Here is a 23,620-nt window from a genome sequence, read left to right on the forward strand (position 1 = left end):
AGGAGGCCATCCAGGACCCGAAATGGGTAGCAGCTATGAAATGTGAGATGGAAGCACTCGAAAAAAATCATACTTGGAAACTGGTAGATTTGCCTAAGAATAAAAAAACTGTGGGGTGTAAATGGGTATACTCCATAAAATATAATGCAGAAGGGAAAATTGAGAGATACAAAGCTCGGCTGGTAGCAAAAGGGTTCACTCAAACATACAGAATAGATTTTCAAGAAACTTTTTCACCAGTTGCGAAACTAAATACAGTGCGAGTTTTACTTTCTCTTGCAGCAAACTTTGATTGGCCATTACATCAATTTGATGTCAAGAATGCATTTTTGCATGGCGAGCTCAAGGAAGAAATCTACATGGATATCCCACCAGGATACCAGTGTTCTGAAACAGGGAAAGTGTGCAAATTGGAAAGATCACTGTATGGTTTGAAGCAATCACCAAGGGCCTGGTTTGGACGGTTCTGTAGTGCAATGAAGGAGTATGGATACACTCAAAGCCACTCGGATCATACACTGTTCTACACCCGAGATCAAGGTAAAATTGCTATATTAATCATATATGTGGATGATATGATAATTACAGGAAATAACCATGAGGAAATACGAAGGCTTGAAACAAGGCTATCAGAAGATTTTGAAATGAAAAACTTAGGTGGTCTGAAGTATTTTTTGGGAATTGAAGTAGCAAGAAATAAGAACAGTATATTTCTATCTCAACGGAAGTACGTGCTCGACTTGCTTGCTGAAGTTGGAATGCTAGAGTGTAAACCAGCTGATACTCCCATAATTCAGAATCATAAATTGGGAATTGGCCTGAATCAAAAACCCACAAACAAGGAAAGATACCAAAGATTAGTCGGAAAATTAATCTATCTTTCTCACACGAGGCCGGACATAGCATATGCTGTGAGTGTTGTTAGCCAGTTTATGCATTGTCCCGATGAAGAACATATGGAGGCAGTAAAGAGAATCCTAAGATACCTTAAAGGTGCACCGGGACGAGGACTAATCTTCAAGAAAAATGAACATCTCGAAGTAACGGGATATACTGATGCTGACTGGGCTGGAGCCATAGACGATCGGAAGTCCACTGCTGGATATTTCACATTCGTAGGGGGGAACCTAGTCACTTGGAGGAGTAAGAAACAGAATGTCGTTGCACTTTCCAGTGCTGAGGCAGAATTTCGAGGGATGGTTAAAGGAATCTGTGAACTACTCTGGATACGGAAAGTGTTAACAGAACTCGGGCTTGAACCAAGGAATGAGATGAAACTATTTTGTGATAACAAGGCTGCGATAGACATATGTCATAATCCGGTACAGCACGACCGAACAAAACATATTGAGGTGGATAGACATTTCATCAGAGAAAAAATCGATTCAAAGATAATTGAGATTCCGTTTGTGAGGTCAGGAGATCAAGTTGCAGATATGTTGACTAAAGCAGTTCCTAGCAAAGCGTTCAACAGTTTCCTAAATAAACTTGGGATGGCTAATCTGTATGGTCCGCTTGAGGGGGAGTGTTAGAATTACAAGCTGACCAATAGAATCAGAGAGGATCAAATCAGAGAAGGAATAATAAAATCAAAGAAGGCAACTCATGGAGGAGTATTTGGCGACCTGTATCCCCAGTGCTTTGTTTCCTTAATAGCTGCATATATTTATTTCTAAAGATAGGATCTAGATTCTAATTATATCTAATGTGATTGATTATCGTGATATATTAGAAAAGGGAAATAGATCTTTTGTAATTTTATAAAAGGGGATCAAGTGCTGTAACAATGAAGGTGATAGATATGTGTGTAAAATTATTTATTCTTTGATCAATAAAACACGGGAGGGACGGGTGATTCTCGGGAGTTCTGTGTTATTTTATACAAGTAATTTTGTCACGTAATATGGAAATCGCACCGAACTCAGTCCACCTCCCACACCTCAAATTATTATATCTTTCTTATGTAAAAATCAATGATGATTTTCTCGATAAAATTTTCTTGGGTTGTCCCGTTGTTGAAGAAGTGGTTCTATACTGTTGTATTTTGAACGCCTCTAGAATTTCTGCTGGTAGACTGAAGAGGTTAACTCTCTGTTGTTGTGATTTCTCAAAAAGGTTCATATCTCGATTCTCTCTATGTTGTGAATTTGCGTTGTGATTTCTCTAAATAAAGTTCCTATTTTCTTACATCTGCAATAATTGACTTTTCGTCTGGCATATGCTCTGATGGTATCACTGTTAGTGGTCCCGATCTTATCAACAGTCTTTCAGAAGTCACATGGCTACATCTGACTGTACGGGGTAGTGAAGGGAAGGTAATTTTTCTTGCACTAAAGGTTTACAATGAAAATCCATAACACAACTATTTTTCCTAAACAAATGGAATACTATTGAGTATTGACTATGATGACTTGTTTTGCTCAGGCATATTTTTGTTATTTAATAATAGAACTATTTTTGTTTGTATTTATGCTTGCTTTGCAACAGATGTCCCCTTGAAATTATCCAGTAGTCATAATGGATGATTATTAAGATCAGTACCATTATTACAGAATATGATTAATCCTATTTTGGTTTGCAGGGATTATTTGTCAAAGGGCCAATTTTCAAGAACCTGAAGTGGTTGGTGTCTGAATAGCGATTTTGACTTGGTTTATTTTTTCCTCCGGTCACCTAATCTAAAGATGCTCACGCTATTCGGCTATAAGGTAATCCCTATTTTATGCTATTAGTTGAAGCCAAGGGAAGTAGCTGATGACAAGTCAAATTGGGAGGAACCAAAAGTTGTGATGGTCCCGCGCGAGCAGCTTGAGAAAGTTAATATCAGGAAAGAGGAGATGAGTGACAAATGGGTTGATCAGCTGCAAAAAAATCTGCATGCCCATGTGAAGAGGATTGGGAAAATTAATATAGTCTGAATTTAATTTTCATGAGGGTCTGATGGTTATGTTCGTAGAGAAATCAGTCCAATTCCAAATAATTTCGGGATAAATGATCTATTCCAGTCAAATTTCGGCCGAAATGAATGTTATAAAATGTAACAATTATATTTACATTACTCTTGGGTTTGGGACTAACCCCACATTGAGACTATCCAGATTTTTTTTTTTTTTTCAATTACTCTTTCATAATATTTTTTAAATTGGATTGAAAATTCAGATTTAATATTGGGATAGGAGTGAGGCTATGGTACTACGCATAGCACGGATGGGTCCGTACTACGGATCAATATCTTCATTTTTAAAATCCTAACAGTTGATCCGAACCGTTCAACATGATTTTCATATGAATATGTACTTGCAAACCAAATTTTACATTTTTTATAATTTTTTTACTATTTTTTTATATAGGTAGAAAATAAATGTTTTTGGATGGTCCAGAATTTTCAGATCAAGTGATTTTCTACCTATCTTTAAAAATAGTAAAAAAAAATGTAAAATTTGGTTTTCAAGTACATATTCATATGGAAATCCAGTTGAACGGTTCGGATCGACTATTAGAATTTTAAAAACGAAGATATTGATCCGTAGTACGGACCCATCCGTGCTATGCATAGTACCATAGACTCACTCAACTGATATACTGATCACTTGATCAGTTAACAGTTCTTTGTTCCATTAGAAATGATTTCAGATGGAAGAAATGTAAGGCACAAGTATTGGAAGATAGTCATTCCTGTGTACAAGTACCTTGAGAAAGAGTAATTAATCAGACACAGTATCATAAGTAGACCTTCTAAAATTAAAAACTAGATTGAAAGAAATATCTGTTTGGACTAGTAGGTGTTGTAGTTACCATAACATTTTAGTCCCATATATGTTCCTGCAATTCAGTTAAGTTATTGTGCATTTAAGGTGCTTGCCAAAATTGCCTATTTGAAATGCGGCAGTTTTGCTGGGCATCAGTGCTGATGCTAGCCTGATGGCCGAAATTCAAATAAAATTCTCCTTTGGTAGGAAAGATGCCATTAACTATGACGTCAAATAGTATCATGTATACCAACTATGATAATGTATCATATTCTCTTTACAAAATAGTTAACAGTGTTTACATTCAAATTAATTAAAATTACAAATACCATGCGACGAAAGCAACAAAATACCTATACAATATATATTCCCAAACAAAAGGAGACACTACAGCAACATGTGGTTTTACCAGGCTGGGTAGTCCGAGTTCTTGAGCACTGGCTGTTCTATGAAATGGAGCTGCCGTGTGGGGCCAATAAGAAGGGCTCTCTGACTGCAGGATTTTTAAACGACTATTTTAAAAAGGGCTTAATAAATAGTAAATAAATTTAAAAAAATGTAAAAAATGTAAAATTTTGTCTCCAAGCACATCTTAATATAGACTGAATGTTGAACGGTTTGGATCGATTGTTTGGACTTTAAAAATGTAAAAACCATATATATATATATATTTGTGCTAAAAGGACATACAATTTTCAAAGGTCTGGATCTCAGCAAGGCAGTACTCCCGTCATTATTAGTAGACTGGCCCCACCCATCATTGTTTTGAGGTGGCATCCCCATCAGATGAGTCCGAATCTGCTATAATCCCGGGAGGAATTACAGGGCCCTGAAATTCCAATATCAACCATTCAAATTTTTTCTGCACAGATCTCGAAAAAAGTAAGTTTTCATGCACAAATCTCGAGAAAGACCAACGGTTCAGATTGGGATTACAGGGTCCTGTAATTCCTCAAGAATTACAGCAGATTTATTTTCCCATCAGACTGGTCCTGCCTGGCTGACATGGTTTGAGTCATGTTGACCGGAGGGTTTTGACAACTGATGCTAGCATTTCTGAAGGTATCAGCATTTTGCAATTATTAATTAATGCTTCATGTCATACAATTAATAACATAATCATACAACCATTTAAATCAACAAAATATTACAAAAAAGAATTCAAAAAACAACAAAAAAATCTTGACCTTCTGAATTTGCAGCTACTGGGGCTCGGAGACCTACTCCTTGACCGGGTGCATAAACGAGAGTTGGGTTCTTTCTGACTGGAAAGCATGCCCGAACCGTCATGCTGCTTCTTCTCTTGACCAGTTTGGGCAATGGCGTTGCACTTCATTTTATAACCTGCTTGTAAAATTCAATTTATGAAGAACATTTTAATTAAGCAAGCTGTACGTAATAAAATTAATAAATGTACATTCAATGCAAATAATTGACCATAAACCCTGTATGAAAATCTTGACCTTCTGAATTTGCAGCTACTGGGGCTAGTGAGGATGCAGATCACTGATGTCTTTGTAATGCGTGTACTCAGGGTTGTCAGCACAAACTGAAATAACCTTGTGATCAATTTTGCCCTGTTTTCATTTTGTATAAACAATTTAAATACTTTGAAAAACAATTTTTATGATTTATTATCCTCCTTTTCATAATGAAGCATACCTCATCAATCATAGTCATCAAACCGACAGCACAGGCCCACAGACAAGAATCAACCATTTCGCTTTCCCTCCAAACTAAAAGTTGTCAACTTGTCAGAGAAATCTATTGTAACCTTATTTACTAAAAATCCGAACCCCCCCCCCCCCCCCCCCCCCCCCCACACACACACAAGCAAAAACACACCAAAAAAAAAAAAACTAAATGGCATGACAAAAAGGTAAAGGGTAAGGATTGTTTCACAGTGTTTTAGAAAACAAAATGGTATGACCAATTTTAGTGATATTAAAAGTGTGTAGCAAAATGATCTCTAACATAAAAAGGACAGAAAGTGTAGTTTCACTAAAAGTTTAATTTTAGATATATCAAAATAGCTGACAAAGAGAAAGGTAATTTTAGGGTCAATTTAGAGCATGTTGTTGAGAAAAGACAGTTCAGACCCTGGTGTTACATATGTAAGAACTGAGAAAGACTACTAATCTGTGGTGCTCTTAAAAAAATGTCACATATTTGATATCCCTACAAATTAAAAATCTTGACACAGATTTTCTTTATAATGTTTTGCAATGTACGAAAGTTTTACTTAAGCTTATTATTTTGTTTTTTGTAACTTCAAACAATTCAAATTCAATTTTTTCTAACAAGAATAAATAAAAATTGTAGGAATTAAAAAAAGAAGTCACATACCATGCAGGAATATAGTGTCACTAACTTGAAGTCCATAGGCATTGAATTCATTCATCTGAAACAAATTGTATCTATAACTCCATTAACAATAAAACTTATTAGTAAGAACAAAATTCTCTTCTGACAAAATGCACTATTGATGGAACAATTTGGTCAGTAGAATTTTGCTCATATGACATATTAAAATGTTTCAGCAATGAAATTTTGACATACCAGAAAGATTTCATAGATACACATTTGAACAATTTCCTACAACAGTAGTACGAAAAGGAGAAAAACAAAATACAAAAAAAATATTAGAAACGTAACTTACAAGCCACTAACCTTAAAAAAAAGAAGAAAAGAAACGAAACTTACTAATAAATGGAAAGAGACAAATGCCATAGTGCATACCTCATACATATCCGACCGTAGAAGATCATCTCAAGACAACTTCGCTTCTTGCCATTCAATTGACACACCCATGGGGTCAATATATAGGTCCCTGGCTGCCGCTCCTCTTTAGGATAATGCTTGTGGGACTAATGATGTGAGTAGTAATTCGTTCCGGATTTCAGTAAATCTGGATTTTTTACTGTTTGCCCCTTGTAAATAGTATGATTATAGTTTTTGTTTTCCTTATTCTAATATTACATAATTGTTTCTTTTTACATTTTTACCCAGAAAATTTTTTATATCCTTTTTGGGGCTTCATTACCCTTCTCAACAATTTTTCTCTCTCATGAACCCATAAACTTGTATACAAGTGTTTCCAAAAGTAGAAAATACTTTTTTCTCTTTTATCTTCACATTCTTATTTTGGAATAATGAAAATCAGTATATTGAAAGGTCTTAAAGATATAACTAGGGTCAAGCATATTGTGTTATATACTTTTGGAAATAGTTGGCAACCAATTCTAAGAGGAAGTTATAGCATGCCTCTTCAAATTCTAAATATAATGGACTGAACTGCTCTTAGTTCTTAAAATAAATGAAATTTTCCTGTATCATGTCTAACTAGAAAATGAAGAAATATGTTCTAGCTTTTAGCATCTAATGGGTGCACAAGTTGTCCTAACCAAATTTACATCATAACTCCGCAATAAAAAGTTTATGTGCTCTAGTTTTTTTAGATTCTGATAGTTGGTGTAAGTGATTGGACGAGACAAAGTCTAAGATTTTTGCAACAATGCATGCATCATTTTACAATTTTATAAATTTAAGAACTTGACAATCTATTTTTGCATTGTTTCAATAATTTTGCAGCAATACGCTCTGGTACTATAGCTTCTAAAGTCCCACTAAGTTTTTCAATCTCAGAAATTGCTTTTCTAAACCTATATCTATCCAAAAGTTTACTATTCAGAACCAGCCCATTGCTTATCAGTTACATTATATATATGGCAAGCCCCGGTGACTCCAACATTTCCTAGAATTACCTAGCAGATGACATTATTTTCGTATTTATTTATTGAAAAGTTCCTTTTTTAATTTGCGCCAGATTAATAGTTTTTTCCATCTATCCTATTTTAGAAAAACTCAAGAATTAAACCTAGTTTTTCTCACAATGTATCATTTTCTCGATATCAAGATAATTATAAGATCTCTTACATAAAGTTTTGAGGATCTACGTCTACTACAAGCCATGGACTATTGTTTAAATTTTCTAAAGAATTTATTCATTCAAATTTATTTTTAGTTGGATGTATTCAAGTGCATGGACTTCAAGTTAGTTACAACAGCTACTACAAGTCTGTCCCTTTTTCTGAATACAAGTTTGCATACATATTATTAAAAGATATAGAAAAAAAAAATGAAAAAACAAAGACAAAAATATATGTTTTGTCAGAACAGAGATCTGTCTGAATCCTACTTTACATTGAAAAAAGGTAAAATAGGTGGAACATAGGTGAAACTAATTAATCAAAGGACTTACCACTGAAGGGATTTTATATGGTTGAAATTGGGGAAGTCATCGAGCTAGAGTACACTGCGGGTCGGAAGATGAGGAAATCCTGCATGGTGCCAAAATATTTGACAAAAATGAAACAAAATTAAGGTTACAGAAGTATTTTCTATCATTTAGATTGGGTATCAAATTTGGTAAGTGTTTAAATATTTTGTGGCCAGTGTATATGGTATGTGTATAGTCCTGCATATCGACACCTAAGCAAATACCCTTCTCTGTGATGAAAAAAAAAAAAAGGGATTTGGTGAAATTGTTCTCCTAGAAACCTAAGCAGCACCAGGTAAATGGTAATTAGAATTTCTTTGGCATATAACAAGCAAGGGAGTGAGGCTCACCTTGCCATAGATGTAGCCTATTTGCTGCAATTCAAGACGACATTTGCCCAATTGTAAGTGAGCTTCTCTTCTACCAGTATGGCAAGCTAAAGGTGTCATTTGGGAGAAAATATGTAGAGATCTACCATTGCATGGACCTCTGTCAAATAATAGGTTAGTTTATCATTAATGGAGATCAGAGGATACGTCTCCATTTATAGGTGACAGGCGTGAAAATGTTAAGAATGCTGTATCAACAGATCTTAATCTTCTCCATGATTCTATCTGTGTATGTCATAAATAAGCATATTAAACTGTAAGAACATAGCCTATATAAAATTGGTTAACATAATGTAGATGGGTATCCAACTAGTTAGAAAAGCAATGTGTTAACTCGAGGTTAACCGAACTTGTTAGGATCTTAAATGAAATATAAACAAATTCTTAGCTATTAACTGACTTGGAGCCGTCATATAAAGATACTTCATTGGTTAATTTGTAGTTTTAAAATTTTAATCAATTCAATCAAATACCCTCATAAAGTCAGGGACCTTTTGGATGTGCTTGCTGTCAGTACTTCATTACCAAGGGAAGTTGAAATTCAAGTTCTGGGGCAATGTGATTTCGCACCAAGAAGTGCTATCATGATTCCCACACTAAGGCTGAGAGCAAATAAATGACCATCTATGCCCCTGAAAATGCTAATAGCACATCTATGCACCCTTTCTTTAGGTGTGTTATGCCTTGACTTAACCATGGTAACACCATAACAGTTCATTCTGGGCAATTCCATTCCAACACAAATATCAATATATTCCAAGTAATCAATATTGATAAGTGCCTAAGGGTTTTCACGAGTTACAGACTGCTTGAGGCAAAAAGCATATTTGATCAGTCATTAACGGGATAAGAGGGGAAGTACCACTTAACACCAGAATGCAAAAGGCAGTCTTAAATCTTAATTACATATGTGCATAGAGATGTTTCCCAACCCGCCAAGGTTGCCAGGTATATACACAGTTAAGGGGGTCAAATGCGATAGATAATTGTGGCATCAGAGGTTTCCATGGAGGCATTTGATCCCGAGTCCTGCATGAGCAATGGACTGTACGAGCACAGTTCTATGTAACTGAGTTTGGCAGGGCCTCAACAGTATTGATTGAAGGCAACTGATTAGAAACAATTGACAGCTGATCACACTACCAGTGAGGTTGTAGGTTAGCTCAAGCATATCATCAAACAGCTTACGTGCGTGATGGATCAAGGTAATGGTGATGGTGTGACAACATCAGCTTGAATTTTGTCTTCAACATGGTGTGTTCAAGTGAAATAGAGAATGGTCGCAAAATTTGTTTAGCTCATTCCAACTCTGACTTACACACAACATATGGTCACAAAACCCATCTGACATCGACCCGACAGTACAGACAAGGCTGCTAATGGGCGGGCCTTAGCACAAACTCGGATTCGGTCCTGTTTTCTTGAAAATAACTCGCTCGGATTCTGCTCGGTTTAATTCAAAATAAAGCAAAAAAGAAACCGACGACATGGACAATCAATTTGTGACTAATTTGACGTGATAGTCTGTAGCGTCCAGAAAATATTTTAAACTATCACGTTTTTCTAACATATTAAAAAAACTCAATTTCATTCTCCATTATCAATATTTAATTAATTAATTTTCTATTAATAAAAATTTCGAAAAAAGAAAGCCCTAACTGGAAATATATCAAGTTTAGGCAGCGAAGAATAAAGGAGTGACAAGCTGGCAGCGAAAAATAAAGGAAATTGTCGAGGCGTTGAGATATGTTGTGGAATTAAATCTGCTGTGATTCTTCAGTAATCACAGGACCATGCTATTTCAAATCCATCTCTTCATTTATTTCGAGATTCATGCACATAAAATTGCTGATTTTAAGATTTGTACATTTCATAGAGTATATGATTGGATTTGGAATAGAGTCCTGTGATTCTTCAGGAATCATAGTAGATTTATTTCCGGCCATTTTTATTAATATCCCTAAAAACAAAGAAAATTTTAAAAATGCTCCTGTCCCCAAATTTTTATCAAATATGCCCTGACCGCCTGGACCCAGGGCGGCCCAAAACACACAGTGAGGCGCCCGTGGCTGGGGCGCCCCATGGCCTTTGCCTTTTTTTTTTTTTTTTTTTTTTTTAGAGAGATGTTAGTATTTTGATTTGAATAATTTTGTGAAAAAAAAGTTTTCTTATTTAGAGTGTATGCCAAAAAGTAAAATATTTGATATATTTACGAAGTGATGTCGTAAATTTTTATAACTTTGATTTTTTTTATTTTTATTTTTTTTGGTGAACTTTGATTTTTTTTTGTGAACTTTGATTTTATTTGTCAGTTGGATATCACAAGTCTAAATATAACACTAATAAGGACTTGGTTTTTATTATGGTTTTTATAATATATGTATAATATACACATACACATAAACATACACATACACATACACACACATATACATATACATATACATATACACACACATATACACATACATATACATATACTAATAAGGAATTGGCCTTTATTATGGTTTTTATAATATATGTGTAATATACACATATACATATACTAGTATTTTGATTTAAATAATTTTGTGAAGAAAAAGTTTTCTTGTTTAGAGTGTATGCCAAAAAATAAAACTTTTGGATATATTTATGAAGTGATGTGATGTGATGCACGAACGATCAAGAAATTGGAAAAAGTAATGGAAAGATAGATTTGGTTCTGAGATCACACATTAAAAACTCAATTCTTTGATAAAACTGAATACATTAAAAACTAACTTCTGCCAAAAGACATGACTTCTATTTAAATACAAACCCTAAAAACATAAAATACATAAAAAAAAAACATAAAAGACCCTGAAAACTCTAAAATTATAAAGAAAGGTCCAAAAGTCCATGAAGGAAGGCTCGGATAACGAATCTGAGCCCGAAAATGGGTGAAACGAATCTATAGACGCCAAATCTATCTTTCCACGCTCTGTATATGTGTATGTGTATGTGTATGTGTATGTGTATGTGTATGTGTATGTGTATGTGTATATTGAGGAGGGTTCAAATGCCTCCATGTTTTTGTGCCTCCATCATGCCTCCATCTCTCTCCATCATTTTCAAAGTTCAAACAGTCGATCCGAACCGTTCAATCTAACCTCCATACTAAAATATGTTTGGAGACCAAATTTTATATTTTTAGGAATTTTTTTACTATTTTTTTAGATAGGTAAAAAAATACTGTTTTTAGATGGTTCAGATTTACTGATTTTGTACCTATCTAAGAAAATAGTAAAAAAATTCCTAAAAATATAAAATTTGGTCTCCAAACATATTTTAGTATGAAGGTTAGATTGAACGGTTCGGATCGACTGTTTGAACTTTGAAAATGATGGAGAGAGATGGAGGCACAAAAACATGGAGGCATTTGAACCCTCCTCGTGTATATTATACATATATTGTAAAAACCATAATAAAAGCCAAGTCCTTATTAGTGTTATATTTAGACTTGTGATATCCAACTGACAAATAAAATCAAAGTTCACCAAAAAAAAAAAAAAAAAAATCAAAGTTATAAAAATTTACGACATCACTTCGTAAATATATCAAATATTTTACTTTTTGGCATACACTCTAAATAAGAAAACTTTTTTTTCACAAAATTATTCAAATCAAAATACTAACATCTCTCTAAAAAAAAAAAAAAAAAAAGGCAAAGGCCATGGGGCGCCCCAGCCACGGGCGCTCCGCTAGTTACCATGGGGCGCCTCACTGTGTGTTTTGGGCCGCCCTGGGTCCAGGCGGTCAGGGCATATTTGATAAAAATTTGGGGACAGGGGCATTTTTAAAATTTTCTTTGTTTTTAGGGATATTAATAAAAATGGCCGATTTATTTCCATATGTTGCACTCCATTATAGAGTATCCGGTGATATTATTGCTAATAGCAATTTATTTTGTTCTTTGGGCCATGCTATATTAAGCTTAAGAATTTTAATATTAATTGCTGAGAGATTTTGTTCTTCTTTTAACCAGTTTTATCCTTAATAAACACTTCCCTATTTTATCTTTAATTAAACATGCTATTATTTAATGAAGTTTCATCCCTATTTTATCATCATATTTAACTTCTAATTTATTGATGTAAAAGGTTTCATATAATAATTACAGTAATTCATTTATAAGACCTTTGTTTTTTAACTTCTTCTTTCTAACCGTTTCTTTTCATTCTTTTGTGACATATAATAAAAAAAGTGGGTATCGCATTAATTTACTATTTTTCTAAAAATATAAAAATATATAAAATGAGTAAATTTCTGAGTTTTTGAAATTTAGAAAAATAAATATAATATTATAAATTTTACAGGAAAGGGACGTAATATTAAAGTTTTCTGAGGGGTATACATGAAATTTCCCCAAACTTTTATATCTCTCGAAAATAACTCCCTGTTCTATTCCACGAAATTTACCATGGCCGACGACATGGACATCGCACGCATGGCGGACCTCGACCTTCTTCCTTCCTCCTCTACTACCAAGTCCACCTCTTTTAAACCCTTGCGTTTCCGTCCCAAATCCAGAGGCGCCACCACAGCCCCCTCTGCTACTGCTAAAACCCCTATTAAACCTAAAATAGATCCCAATGACCCTATGCCCACTCCTCATGTTCCTATGTCTTCTTCTTCGGATACTAACCCTAAAATGAAGCCCGACACCGACCCTAAAATAGAGGCGCATGTTGAGGAAGAGGAAGAGGATGAGGTGGAGCGGGAGATTGATGTGTTCTTGACCCCGTTTCCTCTTGATGAAAATCAAACTGAGGTAATTTTTATTTTTCTTTGGGGGCTGTTTTGTAAGATCGCATGGCTATGTGAAGCATGCAGATAATAGTCTCCCTTTTACCATATAAAGTAGAGACCCTAACTTGCCTTTCATGCCATATCAGTTTAAGAATCCAGAATTGGTTTCTTAACAAGTGTATATATTTTTCTTTCAAGAGGACAAAGATATTTTTTGAAGTACATATGTATCTGAAATTTAAATTGAGAAGGTAATTTAAAGTGAGATGATAATACAATATATATATTGCTCAAATCTATGGCATTTTTTAACATCCGGAAGATATAAAAAATTTGAAATTGCAATCCAAATTTTCTCAAGAAATTTGTTCTGTTTTGATTTTTCAATCAAAATGTTTTAATTAATTAATAGGAAGACATTTTGCACTGTTTTTCTTACAGATGATTCCCTCTTGCAGATCTATGTCATGCAATATCCACTCAGACCGAATTGGCAGACTTATGAGATGGAGAAAAGGTGCACAGAGGTAAACTTATGCCAATACTTGTTTTTGTACTTTTGAAGTTAATGTGATTGTGTACTTAATTAAATTTTGTAATTATATATTATAGGTGCGAATGATGCCTAAATGTAGAAATATGGAAGTGGACATCCGTATAGATGATGACCAGCAAACTTTTGATGCTGACATTGCAAGGCTTTCAGGAAAAGAGAAGCAGGTCAATTGCATTTTCTCCCCTGATATGGACAAAATTTGACTTGTGTCCTGACATTTCACCCATAATTTGATCACTTATCTTTTCCCAATTACCATAAATTAGCTTCTGTGAATCCGTGATAAGCCAGAAGAAAGTGAACATAAGGAGAGGGGATGTTTATTGTATCTATAATAGAATTCCGGCTAAACAGACTTTTAATTTACATAATAACAACCAACAATAACATCAAATTAATGTGTCCGAATTATAACAATTTTAATTTGATCAGAATGACCAAATTGCCTCCAAAAAGAGGGAAAATGACGCCATGACTTGTCCATCACACCATGGGTCCCAGCTACCAATAATAGTTTTATTTTTCTTTATTTTTATACTGATGGAAAAAAAAAAGATCTTGTTGGTTCTGAGTATTAACTTTTATATTTGATGCAATGTGCTGTTTTCTTTTATGCTAGTCGTATGGTTTTGAATATCACAAATATGAAATTTTTTGCTGTTATTTGAAATATTGTACAATCGTCGGTTTGATTTACAGAAGGCCTTCTGACATTATTTCATTTGGTGTTACAGACTCTAAGGTCACTAGTGGCACCGTCAGCAACAGACTATGCTGTTGGTATCTTGAGAAATGACCAGGCAAGTTATTCTCTTTGCATTTTAATTGACTCTCTTTTATTTGTTGCTTTTACACAAGTATGTTTGCTAATTTTATAATTTCTGTCTTTATTTATGTTACAGATACACCTGAACCGGATTAATGGAGTTGTTCAACTGCGGCCTGTAATAATGTCAAATTATCAAAAGAGAAAGCGTAATGCACAACAAATGGATCCAGAGAAAAATGTACATGACTCAACACCTAGTATTAAGATGGTTAGTTTCTCTGAAGCTATGCCCCCTTCTTTTGAGAAACTTTTTAGTTCATACTTGGTACCTCTACTGGCCATTCAAAAAAGCAGCTCAGACTAGTATAAATGGCCCCAAATGTATGAGTTGGTTGAATTGGTTTTTCTTCTGTGCTGCTGGTAGGATAGCTCTAGGCTAGGTCATTTATTTTAATTTGTAACAAACATCTTTATTTGGCCAGTAGAATTGGCAGTTATATGTAGTACTAGAGTTATTATTTACATAGAAGGAGAAATCGGAATCGTAATCGGGATCGGTCATTTGATCGTGAAATCGGAATTGGGTGAATCGGTCGGAATCAGCCAAATCGGATCGGAATCAGCCAAATCGGATCGGAAACTCGGATCTTTTTGGCAGATGCTTGTTTTGTACTAACAAAAATTAAAAACAAAATATAATATAATACAATTTTTACAATTAAAATCAACTCTAAAAATAACTTAGTAGAATTTAGTCTTGTAAGTACTATGAATAGAGGTATTGAGAGAAATTTGTAATTAAAAAAATGTGTTCGGATGGTCAAATATGGGGTTACTCTTGAATACAAGTATAATTTAAATATTATAGTTTCATGTAATAACAACAAAGATGAAGTGATGTAGTTGTAAAGTCCAATGTTCTCAATCAATAGGTCTATAGTTCAAGCCCCGTTGGAGACATTTTATTCAGAAAATTTTGAATAACAGCCGTTTCGGCCGAAATTTCAGTGGAATAGGATCGTTTCGGTCGTAATTTGTCTGGAACAGGACCGTTCCGGCATAACTGAAATAAGGCCGTTTCGGCCGGAATTGGAGTAAGAAAATTTTGAATAACAACCGTTTCGGCCGAAATTTCAGTGGAATATAATTGTTTCGGTCGGAATTTAACTAAATTAGACCGTTTCGTCAGGAATTGGAGTCTAGAGCGTAATTCAGTCAAAAATCGGTCGGTACCATCCGATTCCGGTCCGGAACGGCCGATTTTCCCTTCTATGATTATTTAGAGGTTTCGTTTACCTTTTTTTATTGCTTTTCCATGATTTTAACTTGGTTAAATTTTGTATAGGCAAAGACAGAACCAGGGGATTCAGCACAAACTGAAGATGAGGATGAGGTAAAGTTCAATTAGAACTCCTGTTTATGATTAAATCATCTCTTATTTGTATGCAAAGTCTCTAGGCGACTTTGAAGCACGTCCATTCATAATTTTATGCTTGCAAACAATTATTAAGACACTCCGTTAGATTCAATGAAAATGATTTTTCATTTCGTGGATGATCTTTCGTTATAAGTTATATCTGATAATTGAGAATATTAAAGGTACTCTTAATTCTGATATTATATATCATCTTATGCTAAGATTTGAGTTTGATGTTTTCTTTTTTAAATAATGTGAATGTGCAGTCATGGGTCCCACTTGAGTTCCTTCCAGAAAGCAGCACACTTTCACATGAATATTACAAGAAGATGGTTACAACTGAGGACAGAAAAATAGAGTTCAGAATGACACAGTAGGATATTCTTAGAGACTATATTTTATCATCTAGAATTCAATTCCTTCTTTCTATGCATTTTCTTTCTCATATAAAGAATAGTAGTTCAAATTGCTTTTTGTATTTTTCAAATATTTTTTTATACATGTATCCTACAACTGTAGGTCTGATTATATGGGAGCACTATGCCCTGGAGAATCTATTAGTCGTAAAGAAAAGAAAGAAGCTATTATAAGGTTGATTTTATCATTGATACAGTTAACTTTTTTCTTTCCGATGTAAATTATTTTTTCTTAAGCGCAGCTAACAAATTAGTTGTGGCATGGTGTTGATACAGGGAATTAAGAAAGCTGCCCTTGGAAGAGCGACTAAAGAAGTGGTTTACTGAGGTTTGAGTTGCCTTATCTTTTTTACTTAAATGAAATATCCAGTGCTATTTTAGAAGTATGTCATAGGCTCATAGCTTCCTGTTCATGTCTCTGATTAAGTAATTCAATATCAGCTCAAAGCAGTAGTAGTAGGGGTGTGAATGGAATTTGCATTTTTATTGTGTGGGTACAGACACAGATATGGATGGCAAAGTTCAAAACCATATCATCATCTAAACAGTGATGGATGCAGAACGATAGATACAGATACAGATATTGAATAGACTGACGGACAGGGGCAGAACCAGGATTTGAATTTGGGGGGGGGGGGGGGGGGGGGGGGGGGCGCCGAAAGATGAAAGAACAATCGCATGGGGGTGCCAATCGGTATGCATCCGTAAAAAATCATATGAAAATAACCACCCCAATAAGCAACTTACGATTTTATGGGGGGTGCCTGCCCCCCTTTGCTTGTACCTAGTTCCGCCCCTGCTGACGGATACTACTTAAAAGTTGCAAGTGTACCAAAAATAAGTATTTTAGAATAATAACATAAAGATAATCAATTACAAAATAAATAACATACCATCAAGCTAGGTATTCATAATATCTAACAAGTGTACAAAATTTGGAAGTATTTAGCAAAAAGGGAAAAAGAACTAGGGTTTGAGATAGGAAATTTCGCATCAAGTTAGGGACTTCAATTATCCATAGCCATATCTGCCTCTTTTTTTCTATCAATGTGGATACAGATGATTAATGCTGATTTGAATGTGGATTTTTTTTAATCAATATACCTTCCATTTTGACTCCTAAATATAGTTCATATTAGTATGGTATGAGTCAATTATCCTGACTTCTTAAGCTTAGGTTATTTTTCAATCAAGCGTCAATTGAATGAAATATTTTCCTTGATCGATTCATTTTCGTGCAGTTCTACCTCAATAAGGCTCGATATAACCTCTGACAATTGAATTCCTTTGTTTAAACTCAATACAGGTTACTCAGTTGAACCGATTCGACTTCATTGAGTATCTTTTGGCTCCTGTTGAGCCTGTAGAAGAGGTTTTACAGCAAGTTCAGATGCTAGCAGATCTAATACGTGGAGTCTGGGTTACCAAAACCTCTATAATTTATGAGGGATATGAGTACGAGGCCATGGTAAGGGACTACATTCTGTTACAGTTCACAAAAGGCGACTCAATTCCTCATAAGAAATTAATAGCTGATCTTGGCCAAGATGTGCGTCATAATAAAGTCCTGATGGGACCCCACCTGGCAAATTTGATCATTGGAAAACCAGGCAAAGTCAAATTTAAGGGCTCCCCTGACCCCACATTTAGAAAAAGGTATTGTAAATAATATGCCAATGCCTACCAATCTTTGTAAAACTAAAACCTGACTAAGTCTAGTGTTTTATTTTAACTTCTGAAATAGTAAGAAGGGTCTTAAATAGTCTAAAAGTTTGTACAAGAAAAAAACTGAGACCAAAAAAATTACGCAAAGATGTATTTCACAATTCTTGAACGTGTGTGCTTGGTCAACCCAATTGGCTAGTAAGAATATTTTAGTGCTACCCAGGTGAAACTGGTATTGTATAGCCAACAAGTTGCACTCAAAACTTACTTTAGTAGGTTTTGATTTCTTAGTTTTCACTCGAAACAGGCATCATGATGTTGTAAAAGGGCAGGTGGCAGCATGGTCAGCTCGAGAAGAGAGCATTATAGAGAGGGTAAGAGAATTTAATAAAAATGGAGTTTCATGGACTAAAAGAGTTGTTGTCATGAAGGAGGATGGTGGGCCTGCCATGTCTGCAAGCAAATCTATTTCTGTGCCCGAAACCCAGAAGCATCTGATTGAGGCACTTACCAAAATATTCAATGAGCAGAAAGTGCGAACGTATGTATCGATTGTGCAAAATTTTAATTTACCAAGCTTAGGAAAGTTTATATTTAAAATAACTTTGGATTACTTTTTTGCTTTTTCTTCTTGCAATTTGACACAGTTTGGTAAGCTGGACTTAATCATTCCTATTTGGAAGAGTCATTGATTATGACTTCTTTGAAATTGGATTTTATACTTTCCCAATTGCAAATTTTAAATAAGAACAGTAGATATAATAGTTTCTAATTTTACAAATATTTTTCCATACTTTAATGAAAGCAATTTTGATTATTCCTAACTTATTCTGTAATTCGAGCTAAGTTGATAGAGAAGTTAGCCATTACATTTGAATTAAACAACATTGGAAGATACAGAATCATAGAAGAGGGAATGGAAGAAATATTTGGGAAAAACTGGATAATACAAAAAAAAAATCTGTTTGATGCTTACTTTTGTGATGGGAAACACATTTTTTTCCACAAGGGAAGAACAGGTCATGTAAATTTGTATAGGCTGTTACATGAAGAGTGTTCATGAAATGACTTTTCTGCTTCCAAAAAGGACTTCTTTATTACCAGAGAACTAATTTTTCACTTTTGTCTTCTTGAAGGATTAGCTCTGTGGTGAGGGACTTGCGTGAACTGGCAAAACGGCTCTCTGCTTTACCTAAAAGCAGTGACAAGAATAAGCACCTTATAGATGGGGCATTAAGTGGTGCTTATGCTGCTCAGACTGAGCTGAAGAGTGTTGTTTTAGATGTTGCTGTTCCTATCTTTGGTGGCATCTTTGTGATGAAGGCTCCAAAGAAAGAGCATCTCAGGTTTGTTCCCTTTGTAACACCCCTGGTCTTGGTTAAGGAATTCTATATTGCCTTTTTGTATCAACAGATCTAGCCTGACCAATGCAGCTGTTAGTGTATATACACAGGGACCTTTTGTTTTTACTCATCTGTAACAGTATTGGATGGAAGGGTACCAAATCTGAGGTAGAAATCATCAGTGTAGATAAGTTCATGCTGGTAGGGATAATATTAATATATGAATATGGCACTTGTACTCGGAGATAACTAGTTCAATTGTATATCAGTTGAGAACCTGTTCTGACAGTTCTATAAGTCTGCTATGTACCAGTATCGTACTGAAATTTTGAGACATAACGAGGTGTTTTTCCAACTTTTTGTGATAGAAACGTGTTTATTAAGCTTTTTCGGGATGCCAAAAATCCCAAGGCAGTACTAAGAAAGCAGGACATAATGCAACTTGGGGAAAAACTTTTCAAAAGAGAGATCAACGAGTCTGAGTATACTCAGGTTTGTAATTTTGAATTTTCATTTTCCCTTTTTCCTTTCTACAAGTAGGAAATTTCTTTTGCGAGTTCATTCACTGTTAGTTATGCCTTTCATAGATTTATAGACAAATGAAGGTCGACCACCAGAGATTTTAGAATTCTAGCTAGAATTATTGTGAAAGAAATTTAATATTTGACATTCCAATTTGCCCATATATATATATATGCAGGTTGTGGATGATATATGCATCACAACTGAAGATGGAGGGTTGATTTTAAGAACTGGTGATTAAAAAGGCCAAACCATATCGGTGTACATTTCTCAAGGTATGCTTTTTGTCCTTGGATCTTGATAAATTGGAGGCAAACCAATTTCTCTATTTCCTTGAATTTATTTTTTCAATTCAATACAAATTTCACCTTATCTGAGGATCTGAGCCCTTATGCTTGCTCATTCATAACTGATTAACACTTGCATACACATCAATCCTCACTGACAAAAACCAATTAGCTTGGTACTTACTGATTTAACTGTATATTAATTTTGTTTTGCAGTTTCCAAATTTCCTAATAAATTGGGAACCAATTGTTACTCAGAGGTAGCTGATTGAAATGAGATCTTAAACTAATCTTTGTTTAAACTGGTGGAAATGGATTCTTCAGACAGACATTGTTGCTTATAGTTTCTAACATGGAATGTGGATCTTTGTGTTGTAGTTAGCAGCGGGTTATTGCAAATCTTGACTTTTGAAAGCTTCATTGTTAATTTTTTTTCTTTTGTTATTTCTGTTGAGCATGTCGGTATATATTCTGTTAAAAGATAATACAAAATTTTTTGGCGTACAGATTCCTAAATTTCTAACAAGATACTCATATCCGTGTTGCAACAGAGACATATTATAAGAAAAAAATATATCAATGAAAATAATAATTATTCAAAAATTAAGATACATGTTAATAAAAAATTTATATGATTATGTATTTTTAATTAACTTTAATGGTGATTTCGGATAACAATTTGATGATGTGATGATTCTTTATTTTTAAGTACCAATGATATCAAATAATAGCTCGATTCGAATCTAATATCAAATATCGTATAACAATTCAATATTGACATATAATATGATATCAAAAAATATAAATAAAAAGTATTATCGTGTGTATGTATAGGATATATATACACACACACATATTATAAGAGAAATATATACACACACGTTCCAATTTATATTATTTTTCTTTTTTATTTCCAATTTAGAATATATACACACACACACATTGATATATTATGTACTGAAAATATATTCTAAATTGCCCACAATAATATGTATAGAAACAAAGAAAGAAAAATAAGGAAATAAAAAAAAATGATTTCCATTGTGATCCGTATTGAAACGAAAAAGAAAGAAACAAAGAAATAAGAAAAATGGAAGGTGAAGTCTTTTCAATTGAAGAAGAGAAATATGAAAACAAAGAAATAAGGAAATTAGAAAATAGAGAAATATATCGCTAAATTTCAGAGTCTGTTCAATTTTAATTGTAACGTATTGTGTGGCAGCACATGTGGTGAATATTTTTTTAACTAAATTTAGACTTTTATACATAAAACTGATGCATTTAATCAAAAGAAGACAAATTATGTAATTTGAGGGCTGAGATCAAATCCAAAGATTCATCTTTCAATCGTAGCCGTTGGCAGATCGGACACTCAATGTGCTTAATAATAGATTGGAGATACACTAATTTTGGAATTTTTTTTTTGTTAATTTACAAATAAAAAATAATAATATGTTGGGAAGGGAATGTTTTGGATGAGTTTTTGGAAAAGAGAGAGCCTGAAATATTTTTCGGTGTAGAGAGCGAGCTTTCACTTAATTTCTTTTTGGTGCAGTTCTTTTTTCCATCCTAAAATATGTTGTTTTTTTTTTTCTCTTTTTTTCTATTCGAAATAAAGTGGGGAAATTATTGCAGTTCAAAAAAGTTCCGGTGAGAGCACTTTGATATGCAACATGCTTGACCATGTTATACAACTGATTGTGCAACATGTTTGCGTGTAAAATCATCAACTACATCTATTGATGTACAATTTAGCTAGAAATCATAAACTAATTAATATATGCAGAAAAATACTAAAATATGAGATGTTTTATTGTTAGATATGTGTATTATTTTACAACAAATTATTTTATTTTGGGCCATTCTCGTAGTTGATTAATCAACATCAAATCTGTTGTAGGGTAAATATGCAAAAAGGCTATAATATTATAAGAATCAATTTTTGATCTAGTAACGAAGATATTTGTTATATAATGTCGGAGGTTGAGTTGGAAATTTGGATAGAAATTTTTTTTTTTCGGATAGAAGAAATTCTTTGTTATAATAAAAATTATGAATTTAAAGGCTTAACATTTTTCTTTATAGAAAAACCCCAAAATACATTATTGTTTAGGGCGAGGACCTCTATACCAAAAATAACGTCGTTAAAGCGTTGTTAAGCCAAGCTGTAACCATGTTAAATCAATTAAAGAAAGCAGTGGAGAAACCAAGAAATAAAATAATATAGAACAATAATTTTACAATAAAATATAATTATATAATTATTTTAAACACAATTATATTTCTATATGTTTTAATAAAATAATATATTTAAAAATAATTAGATCAACAATATATAAGTACCCTCCCCGCATAAATATGCCGAAATTTTTATTAATAGGAAATATATTAAATAAATATCGAGATTAGAGAACGCTTTTGGTTTTTATCGATAAATAGGGAAAACGTGATGGAAAATCACAGCCTCTGGCCGTTATGGATTATCACGGCCAGAGTTAGTACTTAATTAACAAGATTAACCATTCTAACTGAACTATAAAAAAAACCAGAAAAAAAATCCTGTCTGTGATAGATTGGAACGGGCAAAGAAAAAAAAAATCATGTCCGTAATAGATTGGAACGGCCAGGCGCAAAAAAAAAAAAAAAAAAAAATTCTGTCCGTGATGAACAGTAACGGCCAGGTGCGAAAATAAATAAAAAATCCTTTTTTTTTTCACCTCTGGCCATGATGGGTATCACGGCCAGCCCTTTTTTTTTCTGCTTCTGGTCATGTTTTTTTTATCGGTTTTTTTCTTGTGCGGTTCAGTTAGAATTGATGATGATTAATTAAGCGTTAATGCTGGCCGTGATAATCGATAACGTTCAGAGACCGTGATTTTTCATCACGCTTTCCCTATACCTCGAAAAAACCCAAAAGCGTTCTCTAATTTCGATATTTATTTAATATATTTTCTATTAATAAAAATTTCGGCATAAATATAACTCCGCGGCATGTATAAAGCTAACTATTAAGCGATATTTAAAAGCTTCTTAATTTTATTCGCAAAAATTATAAATTGTATACGCATAACCGTGGCACTACTCCGGGAGCAATCAATGATTTAAATTTAGTAGAAAGACGTAGAGTTGTACTCCCATTCTATTTCTATCCGTTGCGTATGCAATTTAAAAGAACGGACGGCAGAGATTAATTCCAGTTGGGCCAAACTCAATTCGGAACCGGCTGAGACTGTGGGAGTCTACTTTGAGATTCGTGCCACATGAAAAGAACGGTTCAGATTTATAACTTGCACCTCAGGTGCATGGAGTGATACGGATTCTGAGCGACCCGTATAAGATATCTCAAACTTTACGTGACTTTATGAAAAATCCCAACCGTTTAAATACGTTTTGCACGAATTTCAAAGCAGACAAATACTGACCCTCCACATCACCCCCGAATAGGCACCGGACACGTCGGT

General features: G+C 34.0%; 2 protein-coding genes across 4 annotated transcripts; one reads left to right on the forward strand and one right to left on the reverse strand.

The window, feature by feature from the left end:
* Positions 1–4,944: 4,944 nt before the first annotated feature.
* On the reverse strand, positions 4,945–6,715 carry LOC144544160 (soluble inorganic pyrophosphatase 4-like). Its single transcript, XM_078292570.1, has 5 exons — positions 6,489–6,715; positions 6,096–6,150; positions 5,412–5,485; positions 5,213–5,326; positions 4,945–5,093 (listed from the first exon to the last, which is right to left on the reverse strand). The coding sequence occupies exons 1-4, from the start codon at positions 6,495–6,497 to the stop codon at positions 5,237–5,239; spliced, it is 228 nt and encodes a 75-aa protein (XP_078148696.1). The 5' UTR covers positions 6,498–6,715; the 3' UTR covers positions 4,945–5,093; positions 5,213–5,236.
* A 6,916-nt stretch (positions 6,716–13,631) lies between these two features.
* LOC144544632 (uncharacterized) lies at positions 13,632–20,667 on the forward strand. Of its 3 annotated transcripts, XM_078293177.1 has the most exons (14): positions 13,632–13,711; positions 13,797–13,904; positions 14,475–14,540; positions 14,643–14,777; positions 15,855–15,902; positions 16,193–16,299; positions 16,446–16,517; positions 16,619–16,670; positions 17,649–17,998; positions 18,315–18,548; positions 19,144–19,353; positions 19,719–19,842; positions 20,051–20,147; positions 20,376–20,667. In XM_078293177.1, the coding sequence occupies exons 1-13, from the start codon at positions 13,652–13,654 to the stop codon at positions 20,111–20,113; spliced, it is 1,629 nt and encodes a 542-aa protein (XP_078149303.1). In that variant the 5' UTR covers positions 13,632–13,651; the 3' UTR covers positions 20,114–20,147; positions 20,376–20,667. The 3 variants fall into 3 exon arrangements, with proteins under 3 accessions (XP_078149303.1, XP_078149302.1, XP_078149304.1); XM_078293176.1 differs by having other exon boundaries at positions 20,051–20,561; XM_078293178.1 differs by having other exon boundaries at positions 19,150–19,353; positions 20,051–20,561.
* The last annotated feature ends 2,953 nt before the right edge of the window (positions 20,668–23,620 follow it).

Source organism: Carex rostrata, chromosome 26 (genome assembly GCF_964058835.1).
Source record: "Carex rostrata chromosome 26, lpCarRost1.2, whole genome shotgun sequence".
Taxonomy (NCBI): domain Eukaryota; kingdom Viridiplantae; phylum Streptophyta; class Magnoliopsida; order Poales; family Cyperaceae; genus Carex; species Carex rostrata.